A 13,131-nucleotide genomic window follows, 5' to 3' on the forward strand; every position below is an offset into this window, starting at 1 on the left:
TTTTTTTATGGAAGAAGAAACCAAACGGCAGCATGCAGAGTGGATTTTATGGAGCTACACCAAGGCAGGTTGAACACACAAGCCAAGAAGGCTCTATTTATGAAATAGAAAATATCTAAAGGAAAGCCAAGAGCTAAATGGTGCAATAGCAATAAAATGCAGGTCTCTGTTAAGAATGCAGAAAATCAATGCCAACTTTCATATGCACTACCTATGGAAAAAATGTTTACAGTATGCCATGGCAAGATTGAGCAGCTAGCAGAATGTAAGCGAACACAGAAGAGGAATGCCACTAACCCCTCTCAGAAATAAGCTACGCCCAACAGATGAACAACCACAATGGTTATGAATGCATTTATCTGGGAAACATACATTTTTCCAGGCGCAAAATATTATGGTCCCAATCCAGCCCACCATGGACACAGCACCCACATGTGGAGGTATCTTCATATGGCACAGTGTGGCTTTCCAGATGCTGCTGGACTACAACTCCCATTATCCTTGACCACTGACCAAGATGGATGGAGCTGATGGGAGCTGGAATCCAACAACATCTGGAGGGACTTCATGCCCGACATGTGGCATTACAAAGCCTGGCAACCAAACAAGTTCTCTTCTTCAAGAGGATTATGTAATAATATTCTCAGAAAACCAAATCATTAGGGAGATTTGGAAAATGTAAGGCCTGAGCACATCTCTCCTATGCCTGTCCAGTCTTCCCCCCTTCACTTGGATCAAATAATGTAGGCAAAGAACGGGGGAGGGGACTAGATAGGGAAATGGGAGGCAAACATTTGCTCCTGGGTTGTGTGCATTTGTGGGGTCAGATTAGGAGCCCTGGCCAAGCTTTCCCTCGAATGCCTTGATGGAAAAGCAGTGATGATTTCTACTCTAGTAGCAGCACAAGTAGTCATGCAACACTCCTGGTACCATGTGAATGTAGACTGGGACTCTTAGCATAGCTTAAAATGCAGTTGTAAAGCCATCCAGTCTGCTTCTGCTAAGTGAGAATAAGAGAAGGGTAGAGATGATCTGGTGAGAGAGAACCACCTTGAATGGAACAGGACAGGGCAGAAAAAAATCTGACTGTGCAATAGGGGGGGAAACACCAGTTGCCACCCACAGTAACAAACACCAGTATAAATATGGTGCTCCTACTGAGGTAGTTTATTGGCGAGACCTGACAAAGGCACTGATAAAGCCAAAGCTGCAGAAGAAATGGGGAGAATGCACAATCTCACTAATAAGTAATAATCTGAATCCCCGACTGATTAAGGCAGAAGAAAAATTGGGCAGTCTAGTTGGCTTTGGAAACTGAAGAATCTACACATTCCACCAAAAGAATGTGCATTTCTTAAAGAAAAATTACAGGAGTCAGACCCACTTTCTATTTCCTAGGTTTACTGATAGTAGAAACATTGCTATATCTAAATGCTATATCTTAATAATTAATTGGTCCAGAATTCATTTACTGTAACTGCATCATAACGCCATTGGCTGGAGCCATCTAACAATATCCCTCCCAGTGACCCATGTTCATTTGCTTTCGAGTCAGGTGAATAATCCTGGAATGCACTAACTTCACAGCAGGGAGGAAGGACCCATTCCAAAACCAACCGTGTTATTAAAAGCTAGATAAATTAGTTTTTGTTTCCGTACTACCCTTATCTTGGTTTACAAATGTTATTAGCAGCCACAGCACTGCTCTGATATATGAAATAACATCTTGCTAAATTATTTCTTTGAAGATTTCCTGATGGCAATTAATTCTACAGGTCAAATAAACACAGCGGAGGAAGTATTTCTATTTCGTTTCTTTACATTTAGAGACATTCTTTTCACCAAGTATCCTTTTAATCTCGCATTGTGGAAAGTGCTCCCCCACCCCTTGCAACTCTTGCCTGTTTCTGAACACTTCAATCAAATAACTTTGGAATCTGAGCCAGAGCTGCCTCTGATCGTGGATGGCAGATGTGAATTTCAGTAAATACATACATAGCTTTCTTACTAGACAAAGAAAAAACACTTAGCTTAAATCAGAGGTTTTCAACCTTCTTGAGTCCATAGCTCCCTTAACCAACTATATTATTTCTGTGGCACCCCTGTGGAGCCCAGGAGCCCAATTATGTCACCCCTTGCCTGCAGAGCTGGCAGCCTCTCACCCTTTTTTGAACACCCTCCCTTGTGGACTGTTCCCTGAGTCTCCTCTCCCCTCCCCTCTCCTTGGGAGTCCTCTGTGCAGCCACAGCTGCCAACCCTGGTCTCTGAGCTGCGCCCCCACCCACCCCAAAGAGAGTTGCCTGCCAGAGGCACCATTCACCTGGGGAGCTTGTAGCCAGGGCTGCTGCAATAAACAGCTGTGCAAGCCTTTGGGAGGCAGAGATGCAAGAGGGCACCAGAGGTGGGAGGGAAGGAAAGAGGGACAGAGGCCAGTTTTGCCCATGGCACCCCGATCATCATTCAAGGCACCCCAGCACACTGGTTGAAACCACTGACTTAAATTAATGCCTGGACTGAAAAAGCAAATGTCCCACGATCCTGTGAGATCCTGTGTACATTCGGTGCGAAAGCAATGGTCACAACAATGGCAACAAATTTCTGGTGCAAGGGAAACAAAAATTCCATTGGGTATTACATTTCCCTCCTTGCACAAACCACCATGGAAATGAGTGGGAGTCCCCCACAAACATCTTAAGTTCAATTTCTAATCATTTTAATGGGGGTTGAACATGAAATTTTCCCCATTTACTAATTATGGTTGTGTTTGGACCCTAATTCTAAAACACATTTACTTCCAACCAACTCCTGTGTTTTAAGACGAGGATGTTAAATTTATTTAACTCTATGCTCACATTATCGTTTTACCACACTGGAAATGCAGAATTAAAAAAAAGAACTAACCTGTGTGCCTTGGTTATTAATATCCACAAAATCACTCCATTCATTTGTTAATTCCTCTGATGATACAACTTTCAAAAGGATGCTGGGCACCAGGTCTTTGGTTTTGCAATCTGGATAGCCGGAAACTTGATGATAAAGTTCATGGTGTACTGAGCTTTCAGCTGGAATGTGCTTGCAGTAAATATCAAACTTTGGCGTGTCTAGAATTTAATAAAAGATCCAGAAAGCTCTTTAAGGAAAGATGTTTGTATTTATGGCACAGTTTCATCTGATTTCAATGCACACACACAAGCTAGACTGTAACAAACTCTGCCCAAGAAATTATCAGGAAATACAATTATTGCTTTTTGCTTATTTTTCAGACCCCCCTTTCATATCCTCTTCATACACAAACTGCTTCTTGAATTAAATATGTTAATTCTGAGCACACTTCTTAAATTAAGAATTTAAGAGGCAAGCAAGGCAATTAATTCAAAGGCTTAAATTTTATGTCGAAGCAGGATAAATCACATACCTTTGATGTTCTCTTTCGCAAGCAATGAGACAGGACACCTGTTGTGGATAATTATGCGAGGACTAGGATCTTCTGAAAGAGTTAAGTACGTCACCCCAAGATGTTCCTGATAAGTCAGCGCAATAGCTCTAAAGCGAACAAGATTGTGACATTAGACATCTGAAAGTCAACTTAATTTACTGTTACAAATTTCATACCAACCTAGTAATGTATGAAAGAACAACCAGTTATGGGAAGTTAAAACCAAGATCTCATGAATACTTGCCCACTTAAAAAAAAAGTGGCTGTGTGTCCAGCAACACGAAGTTCAAAAGAAAGAGAAGGGAACAACGTCAACAAAGGATAAAACTTCCTACGAACATATTTAAGTTCAAAAGTTTGCATGATGGTGGCCTCGGTTTTCATGGATTTTAAAAGAAACTTTATTTTCTAAGTAACTTTTGATGGTAATTCTATTAAGTAGCCTTCTTGCATAGAAAACCAGCATACACTGTAAAGCAACTTGCATGCTGCTGGTAGAAAAGAAATGCAAAAAAGCAATAAAAATCCAATGAAACAGAAAGAAACCTCCCGCCAATGGATCTCTTCTGGATGTGGGACTACAACTCCCAACATCCCTGAACCTGGTTGGGGTTGATGGGCACTGCATCATGCATCATGCCCATTGACAGTGATGCCTACATCATTGGGCTCACAGACAAATTCCTGTTCGCACATATTCTTTTTAAAGCTGCCTGTTCATCTTTATTCTATTAGAGTGATTTCCCCCCCAAGAATATGTAAAGATAAAAATGTGTCAGTTTGGAAGAGGGAACAGTTTCTTCTTTCTCATAATCCTGCTTTTGACTCCTGCTCTCGCCTGTTAGGATCACTGTATTTTGTCAGCATCCTTTCTTCTAAGGCCCATATTGGAATCTCTTTGAGTCCAGCCACATCATTCATAAATCACCCAGAAGAGTCACTGCTGAGTAATTGAATTGATATAGGTATTCCCTCCTCAATGCTCAGAGATTGAAGCACACATTGTCTTCAAAGCATCTCCCACACAGCTCACAGCAAGGGCAATACCATATGGCTGATTCTGATCTTACATGGCTCTGTATAGCTCTTTATTTAGATCTGCATCATACAGTAAGAACAACATCAGTTTTGGAGGCAGGAAACGGAAATCATCTCTTCTATGAAGCAGTGGAATTTTTACTACACGGAGTGGCTTATTTTCAAAAGGGGTTGCAATTTTAGATATAGGCAGCCTTTCAGACTTGGAAAGTTTTCTATATTTCCTACCGACTTCTCAGTATTGTTCCCAGACAAGTTTCCCCGCCCCCTCCTCTTTTAACATATACTGTGCCATTTTAAATAGCTAACTTTCTTCCCAAACTGCTGTAGAAGACAGAGACACATACAATTGGATTATTAAAAGTATAATTGTTCACAAGCTATCTGAGAGCACATTTATTTCTCAAGCTATCAAGATGCTACTAAAGTGTTACTAAAGTAGATGAACAGAGAACAAAATCATTTTTCATATCAAAAATTACAAAGCTTAAGCAATTAAAAGCAGAACACTATTTGTATTTAAGAGCCTATAACAGGCATCCCCAAACTCGGCCCTCCAGATGTTTTGGGACTACAATTCCCATCATCCCTAGCTAACAGGACCAGTGGTCAGGGATGATGAGAATTGTAGTCCCAAAACATCTGGAGGGCCGAGTTTGGGGATGCCTGGCCTATAACATTACTGAGGACCAGCCTCACTATTTTAACTTTTAAATAAACCCCTTGCATTTTTGAAGACTGGCATTGCCCTCTGCCTGTCAATATAAAGCTCCTTCACACGCATTCTACATACCTGGTGCAGAATCCATTTTCAGCTCTACCTCCAAGGGGTACAGCTATACTCTGCCTTGGGAATTCCTGCCGGATGACAGCTGGCAAGCTCCAACATGAAATGGCGTGGCAATTGATGCTATGTTTGAAGCTTAGCAACATGTACTTTTGAAGAGGGAGCATATCAGAAACTGCCTGGGTAATATCAGGCATCAAGTCCCAAAAAACAACAGAACTTGCTTTGGCAGTGTCAGTCTCTGTAGCTGAGCAGATGCTGAATGTACTGCTGTCTGGAACTTGCAAGTACTAGGAAGGAAACAAGGAAGGAGTACATAGCTATTTAATGCAAGTCTTCAGTTTCTGCAGAATTTGTAAGGGGCACAATTCAGAATATTCATAAACATCTTGCCTGTATCCACTTCTCTTTGGTATGGTACAATGCTTTTTTTTCTTAAAAAAATGTTTAGGAGTACTCTCATTTTCCTACTCATACTGAAATACCGCCCCTCAACGAGGCCAAACTTAGAATAACAAAATGTTTAGGGGTATGCGCCCCCCTGTCCCCCCCGAAAAAAGCAGTGGTATAGTAGGATATCCTTATAGTCAGGCACTGAGTGGTAATGCCAAAAACTTGTAGGAGAAGCAGTGTAAAACAGTAGTTTCATAAATCCAAAAAAGCTTTTATAACGTACGTTTTAAATAAGTTTGCATTGATTTTTTTTAATTAAAGCCAAAACATTCCTTTGCATCCAGAACAGTCTGCCTGTCATTTAATACACTAATGAAAGATGTATTTCCCAGATAATCCAGGGCAATAGTACTCAAAGAACTGTGAAGCATCTCTAAAGAGTTGTGAACAATTGCAATCTAGGATGTGTATTTTTCTCCCTGATAGACCTATGCAGGGCTGCGCCAAGATATTCTGCTACCTAAAGTGGATCAGCAAATGCTGCCTCTTGCTTCCATTCTCCTCCCTGCTTCCAGTGGACTGTCCTGCTAGCATCACACACATGACTGCTGCTTCTGGTTTTTATACTCATGCTTGCAAACTACCATGAACTTTACATTACTTGCTTTTTAGATTTCTGAAATTACAGCATTTTACAACTGCAGTGGTATCTGTTCGTGAATATCATCTGATTAGTTTATTTTATACATGCATTTCTTGTATGTATACGTGAAACACCCCTATTCCCTTATATACCTGCCCAGACTCCTCATGGTGCCTCAGCTCTCTGCGATATGGCTTGCGACAACTTGTGAGAGGGTATTCTCAATAGTGGCATCGCTATCAGGTGCAGTTCGCAACAATGTGAATGGAGTTTCGCCGTCAGGTAAAAATGTAGTTACTCACCTGAGCATTTGGTTAAAGTGGTGCCCCTCTCTTGGCTACGTTGTTGTATAAAAAGTTAACAACAACTACAGCAGCAGCAACAACAACAACATATTTTGATGTTACATTTTGTATTTAAATGAAATATTGCCTTACCAAATTTTTATGTTTTTCCTGGTTCTGGGATTGGGTGAACAATGAAGACTGGATTATAAAATAATTTAAATAAATAAATATAGCTAATATTCATTTTTGCTATTATCAGCAAGTACAGTCGATTTAAGTCCCTGACAGTACACTGCCTACTCGGAAGTAAGACCCAGTGAATTCAATGAGGCTTATTTCCCAGTGCTTATAAACCTGATACACCTTTTCTATATGGGAATTCTTAGAACTGTTTCAATAGCTATGATGGATTATGCTGCCTCTGTTTCAACAGCAGCCTTCAGCTTCTGAACATATGGGGACCAAGCAGAACTAATTCTACACAGTATCAAGATCCGCAACTATGCAGAGATCACAAGTTAATTACCATGGTCCACTGTATTGTGGCATCTATGTTCTCAATTAAAACAATCTAAAATGAGTGACTTTTATTAAGTCCTGATCCAGTGTTTTCCTTTCAATAAGAAGTTTAGCCTTTATATAAATAGTAATTTATACCCACTGTAGAAGCTAAAACAAAAAATACAGTGTTAATATTTTACCTCCTCTCTTAGTTGAGACTTCATAATAGATAGCTGTGGCTTATAGTATATTTGGTACGGAGTGTTATTGATGATGATGCTCTTGTCTTCAATCTGCAGGATCTGAATACCACGTTGAACAATAGAAGAAATGCAGAACTGACACAGCTGCAGGATAATATCAGGAACAGAACATTAGTAGGTAAAGGACAAATATTTTCCAACAATGTAAGAACCGCTAAATAAATAATTCATTTTGATGATAAAAAATGTAGGAACCCTGTTATGCACACCACCTTAAGCACTATTTCAAGGAAGAAAATCTATTAGCAAATCACTGTTTGCTGCCACTTTGTGCCTCAGTTAAAGAATTTAAACCATACATTAGGATGGTACGGGCTGCTTGGCAGTGGAACAAACTACCCTGGAAGGTGGCAGGCTTCCCTTTGTTAGAGGTTCTGCAGCAGAGACTGGATGGTTACCTTTCAGGCATGCGGTAAGCGTGGATTTTTGTCATTGGCAGGCAGCTGAACCGATGGGTTGGGATCCACTAGTGGGTTGTAACAAGAGCACTACTACCATGCAAATATACGGTAAAGGGTTCAGAAATGGGTCCCCAAATGTTAAAAGTGGGTCCTGGGTCTGAAAAGACACCTGAATGACATGGTTTTGACATTCCTTTTGCAATCACTCTGTCCAGGGGAAGGCAGCTAAGGTTATTCTACCATTTTAAACAAATCCATATGAACAGACCATTCCCAATTACGGTTTTCTTCTGGGTATGCTTGATCAGTTCATCTTGTAAATGTTCTTAGTTTACCATATTTCTGAATGACATAATATTTTTTCTCCTTTCAACATTAGGAAATAATCTCTTAAATATTTCTAACCTTTTGGTGTCCTGGAAAGGCTCCAAGTCTTATCTCAGCTTCAACAAATCCTTCCTCATCCAGTGTCACCACCTCCTCGTTGTCTCCATCCTTCCACTTGGGTGATGTCATATTGTGGACCAGCTTGACTGCTGCTGACTTGTGCACAGTGTTAGTGTTTGCCCAGTATATGCCAATTTGAAAAGCTTCCTAAAACAAAAATAAATAAATTGGGGGCCATGTTCAGTACTTCCTGTTTTCAATACTTCCACTCAATATAAGACAAGAGGAGATCACAAACATAAATCTGATCACATTTAAATTCTATATATTTTCCCCAGCAACTTGCTTGTGCGATATCAAGCAGTGTTGCCAAATGTGTATGCTGAACTCCATTTCATCACAAGATTTCATGGTCCTATTCAATGTTCCATATTCCTATTCCGTATCCCTAAGCCACAGTCTGTCTATATATTCAGTGGGTGGTGCAGCAGTAATGTGGTAGAACAATTGTGTTACCTAAGTACCCAGTCTAGCTGGTGTCCTAAGCATGACCTTTAACTCCTTTAGGTTCACTCTATAAGTGACTGCACAGAGGATGCACTCATGCAAGCACAACAGAGAAAGCAAACCCTGACATACATTTGGTACGCTCATTCACAGAAGATAAACTTTTTCCCACTGTTGGGGAGGAGCAAGCACTTCTGATGTTGCAAATGACCTACTCTGCACCTGAACTAGTTTTCAATGGCTATCACAAACATGCACTTCCATTTGGCCATTAATTAGCCCTGGTCAGAACAAAAGCAATTGACACTGTCCCTACTAATAAATAGTTATCTGCATAACTTCAGTTTTTGCATACAAAACTCTCCTGGCACCCTGCAGGTTTGCACTTGTACTCAAGGCTACGAACAGTCTGGATGCAGGCATTCTATTCATACACACCCTAAAAAAACACAGGGGGAGGCCCAGACTTGGCCTCAGTGCATTTGGTTATCAGGTCCTAGTTGACACCAGAGGCTGTTTGTAGGAGAGAGGGACTTAAGCCACTCCTCCATCATGCGACCTTAGTGCCGAACTGGCTAAATGTATAAGCCAAGGCTGAGATTACTTTTCGTATATTCAAGGTAGTACAGTATAAATTTCAATCTGTTAATGAATTGCCCATCTTGAGGCCCTGTGGTCAAATACTTCATAGAAAAAAATTTAAGACAATGAAATAATCCAGAGTAGATGCCTGCCATTTATTGTTATAAACTGGGAAATGGGTAAGCTGCTTCAAAGGGTCTTGGTGCAGTTTATTTAGGGGCTCCAAATGCAATGACCATATTTTCCGTTTCCTGATTAAAGACTCCCTTTACAATTCTTCATAGCTTAAAAAGTGGTAGCTACTCTCATTTCTCACAGCAATGATGTGTTGACTATGATGCAAGGAGGAATTTGCAATATTCACTGCTTGCCTCACATTAGGAACAAAACAACTGACCAGATGTACCCAGACTCCATGTGGGGAAGAAGCCTGCCACTGTTTGCATGTTTGTCTATGTTTGCACGTACTGACAAATAAAAAACATGTTGTGTAGGATGTGTTGTGGGCCTTGCAACCTTTGATCTGTCCCTGTACACAAATGAAAAGAGAATGGTTAAAATAAAACAGTGCATATTGTTTTGAATAGTATGCCTGCCTGAAAGTTTGGAGGTATCATTGTTTTCCCAGAAGGTATCTGCAGGACAATCTTCTCGCCTTCAAACAGCCAAAGATCCCACTTGGAGTGATTGATCAGCAGAGCCCATGGCAGGAGTTCTATCAGCAGCGTTTTCACACATGGCTTCCACACTGACAGTTTCACTCGCATTGGGCTATCCCACTGAGTGAGCTGTTCGCTGCTTTTCCAAGTAACGTATCAAAGGAGAGATAAAAGAAAATGGTTAATTCATTGGTAAGATTTGCAGTTTATCATCCTAGCCATTCATAAAGCTTTTGTTACACTGTAGTGCCTCCTGATAACAGATATGATTCTGAAATACAAAGAGATTCTGCCAGGGCAAATCTGTCCCTGATTTAGGCTGGTTTTCTTCTTTGATTGAAATAGGCTTTTATTCAAGGATCAAAAAGCAAGTCACATTTTGAAATAATTGAATTAAAAGTAGTCTCAGGACAACACCTGGCATTCAGTCTCCTTGGCAGTTTCTTAGTCCTACAAATATGATAGCAAATGATCCCCTGAAAATATGATTCTGATTTTTAAAAATATTTTCAATATGTTGCAATATGAAAAGCCACTCTCTGCTTTGGAATTTGCTTAAGCTAAGGAGCTAACAAAATAAGATGTGTCTTTTCTATCCAGGAGGCAGGTGGAGCTGATATACCTAGAAAAGTTATTGATAAATATGATGCTCCTCCAATGAAATAAAACTTGTTTTAGGATCCTACCATTTGCAAATGTATTTATTTCATTGCAAGTTGTGCAACTCCAGAGGAAAATAGCAAGACACCAGTACCTGACAAAATCCTTCTTAGTATAAGGCCACACAGACTGGGGGGAGCTGCAGCACCCATAGAAATCGGCAAGTATTTCATTTGCAGTGCCTCCTGCATTTGATTTGGTGGCAATCTGCTTAATGAGTGCTGTCGAGATGGGGACTGCACATTCAGAAGGATCATCTTCTTCCCTGCCACGAGAATAAAGCAAGGATGTAATTCATTGCATGGGTTAATCAGAGAAACTGAGTGTGTACTCTACAGCAGACTTCAGGCTTGTGGGTTTGTTTGTTTTTTAATAGACATGTGGACCCACCAACAGAAGCCAGCTGCAGACAGTGGCAGAGGTGGTGGCAGACACAACTGGAATTTGTTTAGCCTATTTGCTTATTAACGTTTATATGCCACTTAATAAAAAAAGCTCTCTATAAGTGGTATACATAAAATAATATTTGTAAGAAAAATTGAGGAAAAGAGCACATCTGAGCACATACTTTCAGCACCATGGTGAAGCTCACAGTCCATTCACACACAAAAATCAGTCTCGAGTCTACACTGCACAATGGCATTTCCATTACCCATCAGAGAAACGTGTGGTTTTAGTAAACTTTTGTTCCGACGCTAAACTCATCCGGCAGCCCAGCATGCTTAGGTATAGATACTATACCTGGCTTGGAAGGTGAGGTGATGGGTTAAATCAGGTTCTATATTTTGCAATGGTTTTTCTTGCCCTTTCCCAGGAATAATTTGCATTTCACTTAGTCCCAGGCTCCTTTTCTCCAAATGTATGATGATGGGATCTGGAAGATGGCTCCTCATGATAAAAAGAGGGCTGAAAACAATCTACAAAATCAAAGCAGTAGAACAGTTTCAGCTTTTTAACTGTGGATCCAGCATTCCAGCTATAACAGACTGTCACTAAATCTCTGCTGTGGGTCAGTTTGACCTTAATTTGTTTCAGAACATGTGAGGTCGTATTAATTTGGGCAATGGGGAATGTACTCACAATTCGTTGTTGTACTTGAGAATTGGCCTCTAATGTCAAAACCATGCACCATACATAAATAATGGAATTGTTTGATGATGGCACCTGCAGACAAGAAAAAAGATAGGTATTGCTGGAGGTTACGGTAGCCTTGTGGAGCTAAATATTTTGTATCATCTGATGTAGCAACACACTGCAAGTCAAAAGAAGACCAGTTTTCAAAGAAAATCTCTCTCTCTTTTTTTGCACATTATTTTAGATAGGGCTAAACTATGTATGAAACCATTTGCATACTTAGCAATTTCACATTTGTATTTAAATAAACAGAAGGTGCCCAAGTCTGGATAAGGACCTAGACGGCAGTTATAGGGGGGCTTTTACCCTATGGCTTCAACTGTGGTTCCATTCTGGATCAGGGGTTCTACACCCACCTACTGACACCAGGAGTAAAGTTCCTATTGGCATCAATGAGAGTTTTCCCCAATGCAAATTCCCAGTGGGTGGGTGGATAGGTCCAATATGGACTGTAGCAGGAGACGAAGGGTTAATCCTACTCCCCTCACCTGATCCTGAAAAGAAGCACTCTTTCTAGCAGATGGGTTTGAGGGTGATTAGTATCCTTACTGTCAGAGGCTCAGGAGCAGAAGCACAGGGGAGAGAGCAAATAGAGAGCGGAGGAGAGGAATCCGAGGGGAGCGTAGGGGAATATGACAGTGACCCGAGAGATTCCATGAGCTTCTCCAGCGAATCAGAAGATTCCCAGAAGGGGGCGTCTATGGTAAGGGCAAGGGGGGTCCCAGGGGGGACGCACCAGAAGCAAGGGGCCAGCGGGGACTCCCAAGGGAGCAGCGGAGGATCAGGACCAGTTCCCCCACCAGAGCGCAGTGGGGGGGAAGAGTCACATGAGTCAGGACCAGCCTCTCCTCCAGCGGGGAGAGAAGATGAGTCAGGGATGACCGCGCCCCCATCGGAAAGTGGGGAAACGGAGGGGAGGTCAGGTCCAGCTAGCCTCCCCGAAGGAGGGCGCAGTGACACAAGTGTAACGGTCAGAAGGAAAGTGGGAGGCTGCGCGCGCGCGCCAAGTTCAAATGTGCAGGAGCGCGGGACAGCAGAAAACCCGGATTGGGAGCCAGGTCCTGCAGCCCGAAGGAGGGAGGGGGAAGAGTCAGGGGACTCAGCGTCAGAAGAGTCTAGGAAGGGTGAGACCCCGACTAGCAGGCGGACCTAGAGAAGGAAGGAACAGAGGAAGAGGTGGAGTAAGGCTAGAATCTTAAGCTGGTGTCAGGGGGGAGGAGATTCAGACGGAGCTTCGGCGGTCTAAGGTTACAGACGTAGCGTTGCACGCTGCGCGTGTGGAAGTGAAACTGAACTTCAATAAAGACTTTTATACTAAAGAACGAAGCAGCATTGGTCTTGTGTGAGCTGGGACCTCGGGCAGCGCTGACACTTACGCTCATCCAAAATCCACATTCATAATAAGAGAATCGTTATCTTGGAAAACACATTCGGGTTTTTTTAGAAAATTACA

General features: G+C 41.6%; 1 protein-coding gene across 4 annotated transcripts in view; it reads right to left on the reverse strand.

Moving 5' to 3' along the window:
• VPS13B (vacuolar protein sorting 13 homolog B) overlaps positions 1-13,131 on the reverse strand; it is a 370,069-nt gene that overhangs the window by 23,464 nt on the left and 333,474 nt on the right. For 3 of the 4 annotated variants that reach the window (XM_053395521.1, XM_053395519.1, XM_053395522.1), the window contains exons 46-54: positions 11,625-11,708; positions 11,286-11,461; positions 10,639-10,809; positions 9,822-10,023; positions 8,155-8,343; positions 7,286-7,432; positions 5,268-5,551; positions 3,416-3,543; positions 2,902-3,101 (exon numbers count right to left, since the gene is read on the reverse strand). In XM_053395521.1, coding sequence (XP_053251496.1) covers positions 2,902-3,101; positions 3,416-3,543; positions 5,268-5,551; positions 7,286-7,432; positions 8,155-8,343; positions 9,822-10,023; positions 10,639-10,809; positions 11,286-11,461; positions 11,625-11,708 — 1,581 coding nt within the window. The remainder of the gene's footprint in view (positions 1-2,901; positions 3,102-3,415; positions 3,544-5,267; positions 5,552-7,285; positions 7,433-8,154; positions 8,344-9,821; positions 10,024-10,638; positions 10,810-11,285; positions 11,462-11,624; positions 11,709-13,131) is intronic. The other variant, XM_053395520.1, reaches the window with a different exon arrangement.

This window comes from Podarcis raffonei, chromosome 7 (genome assembly GCF_027172205.1).
Source record: "Podarcis raffonei isolate rPodRaf1 chromosome 7, rPodRaf1.pri, whole genome shotgun sequence".
Lineage (NCBI taxonomy): Eukaryota > Metazoa > Chordata > Lepidosauria > Squamata > Lacertidae > Podarcis > Podarcis raffonei.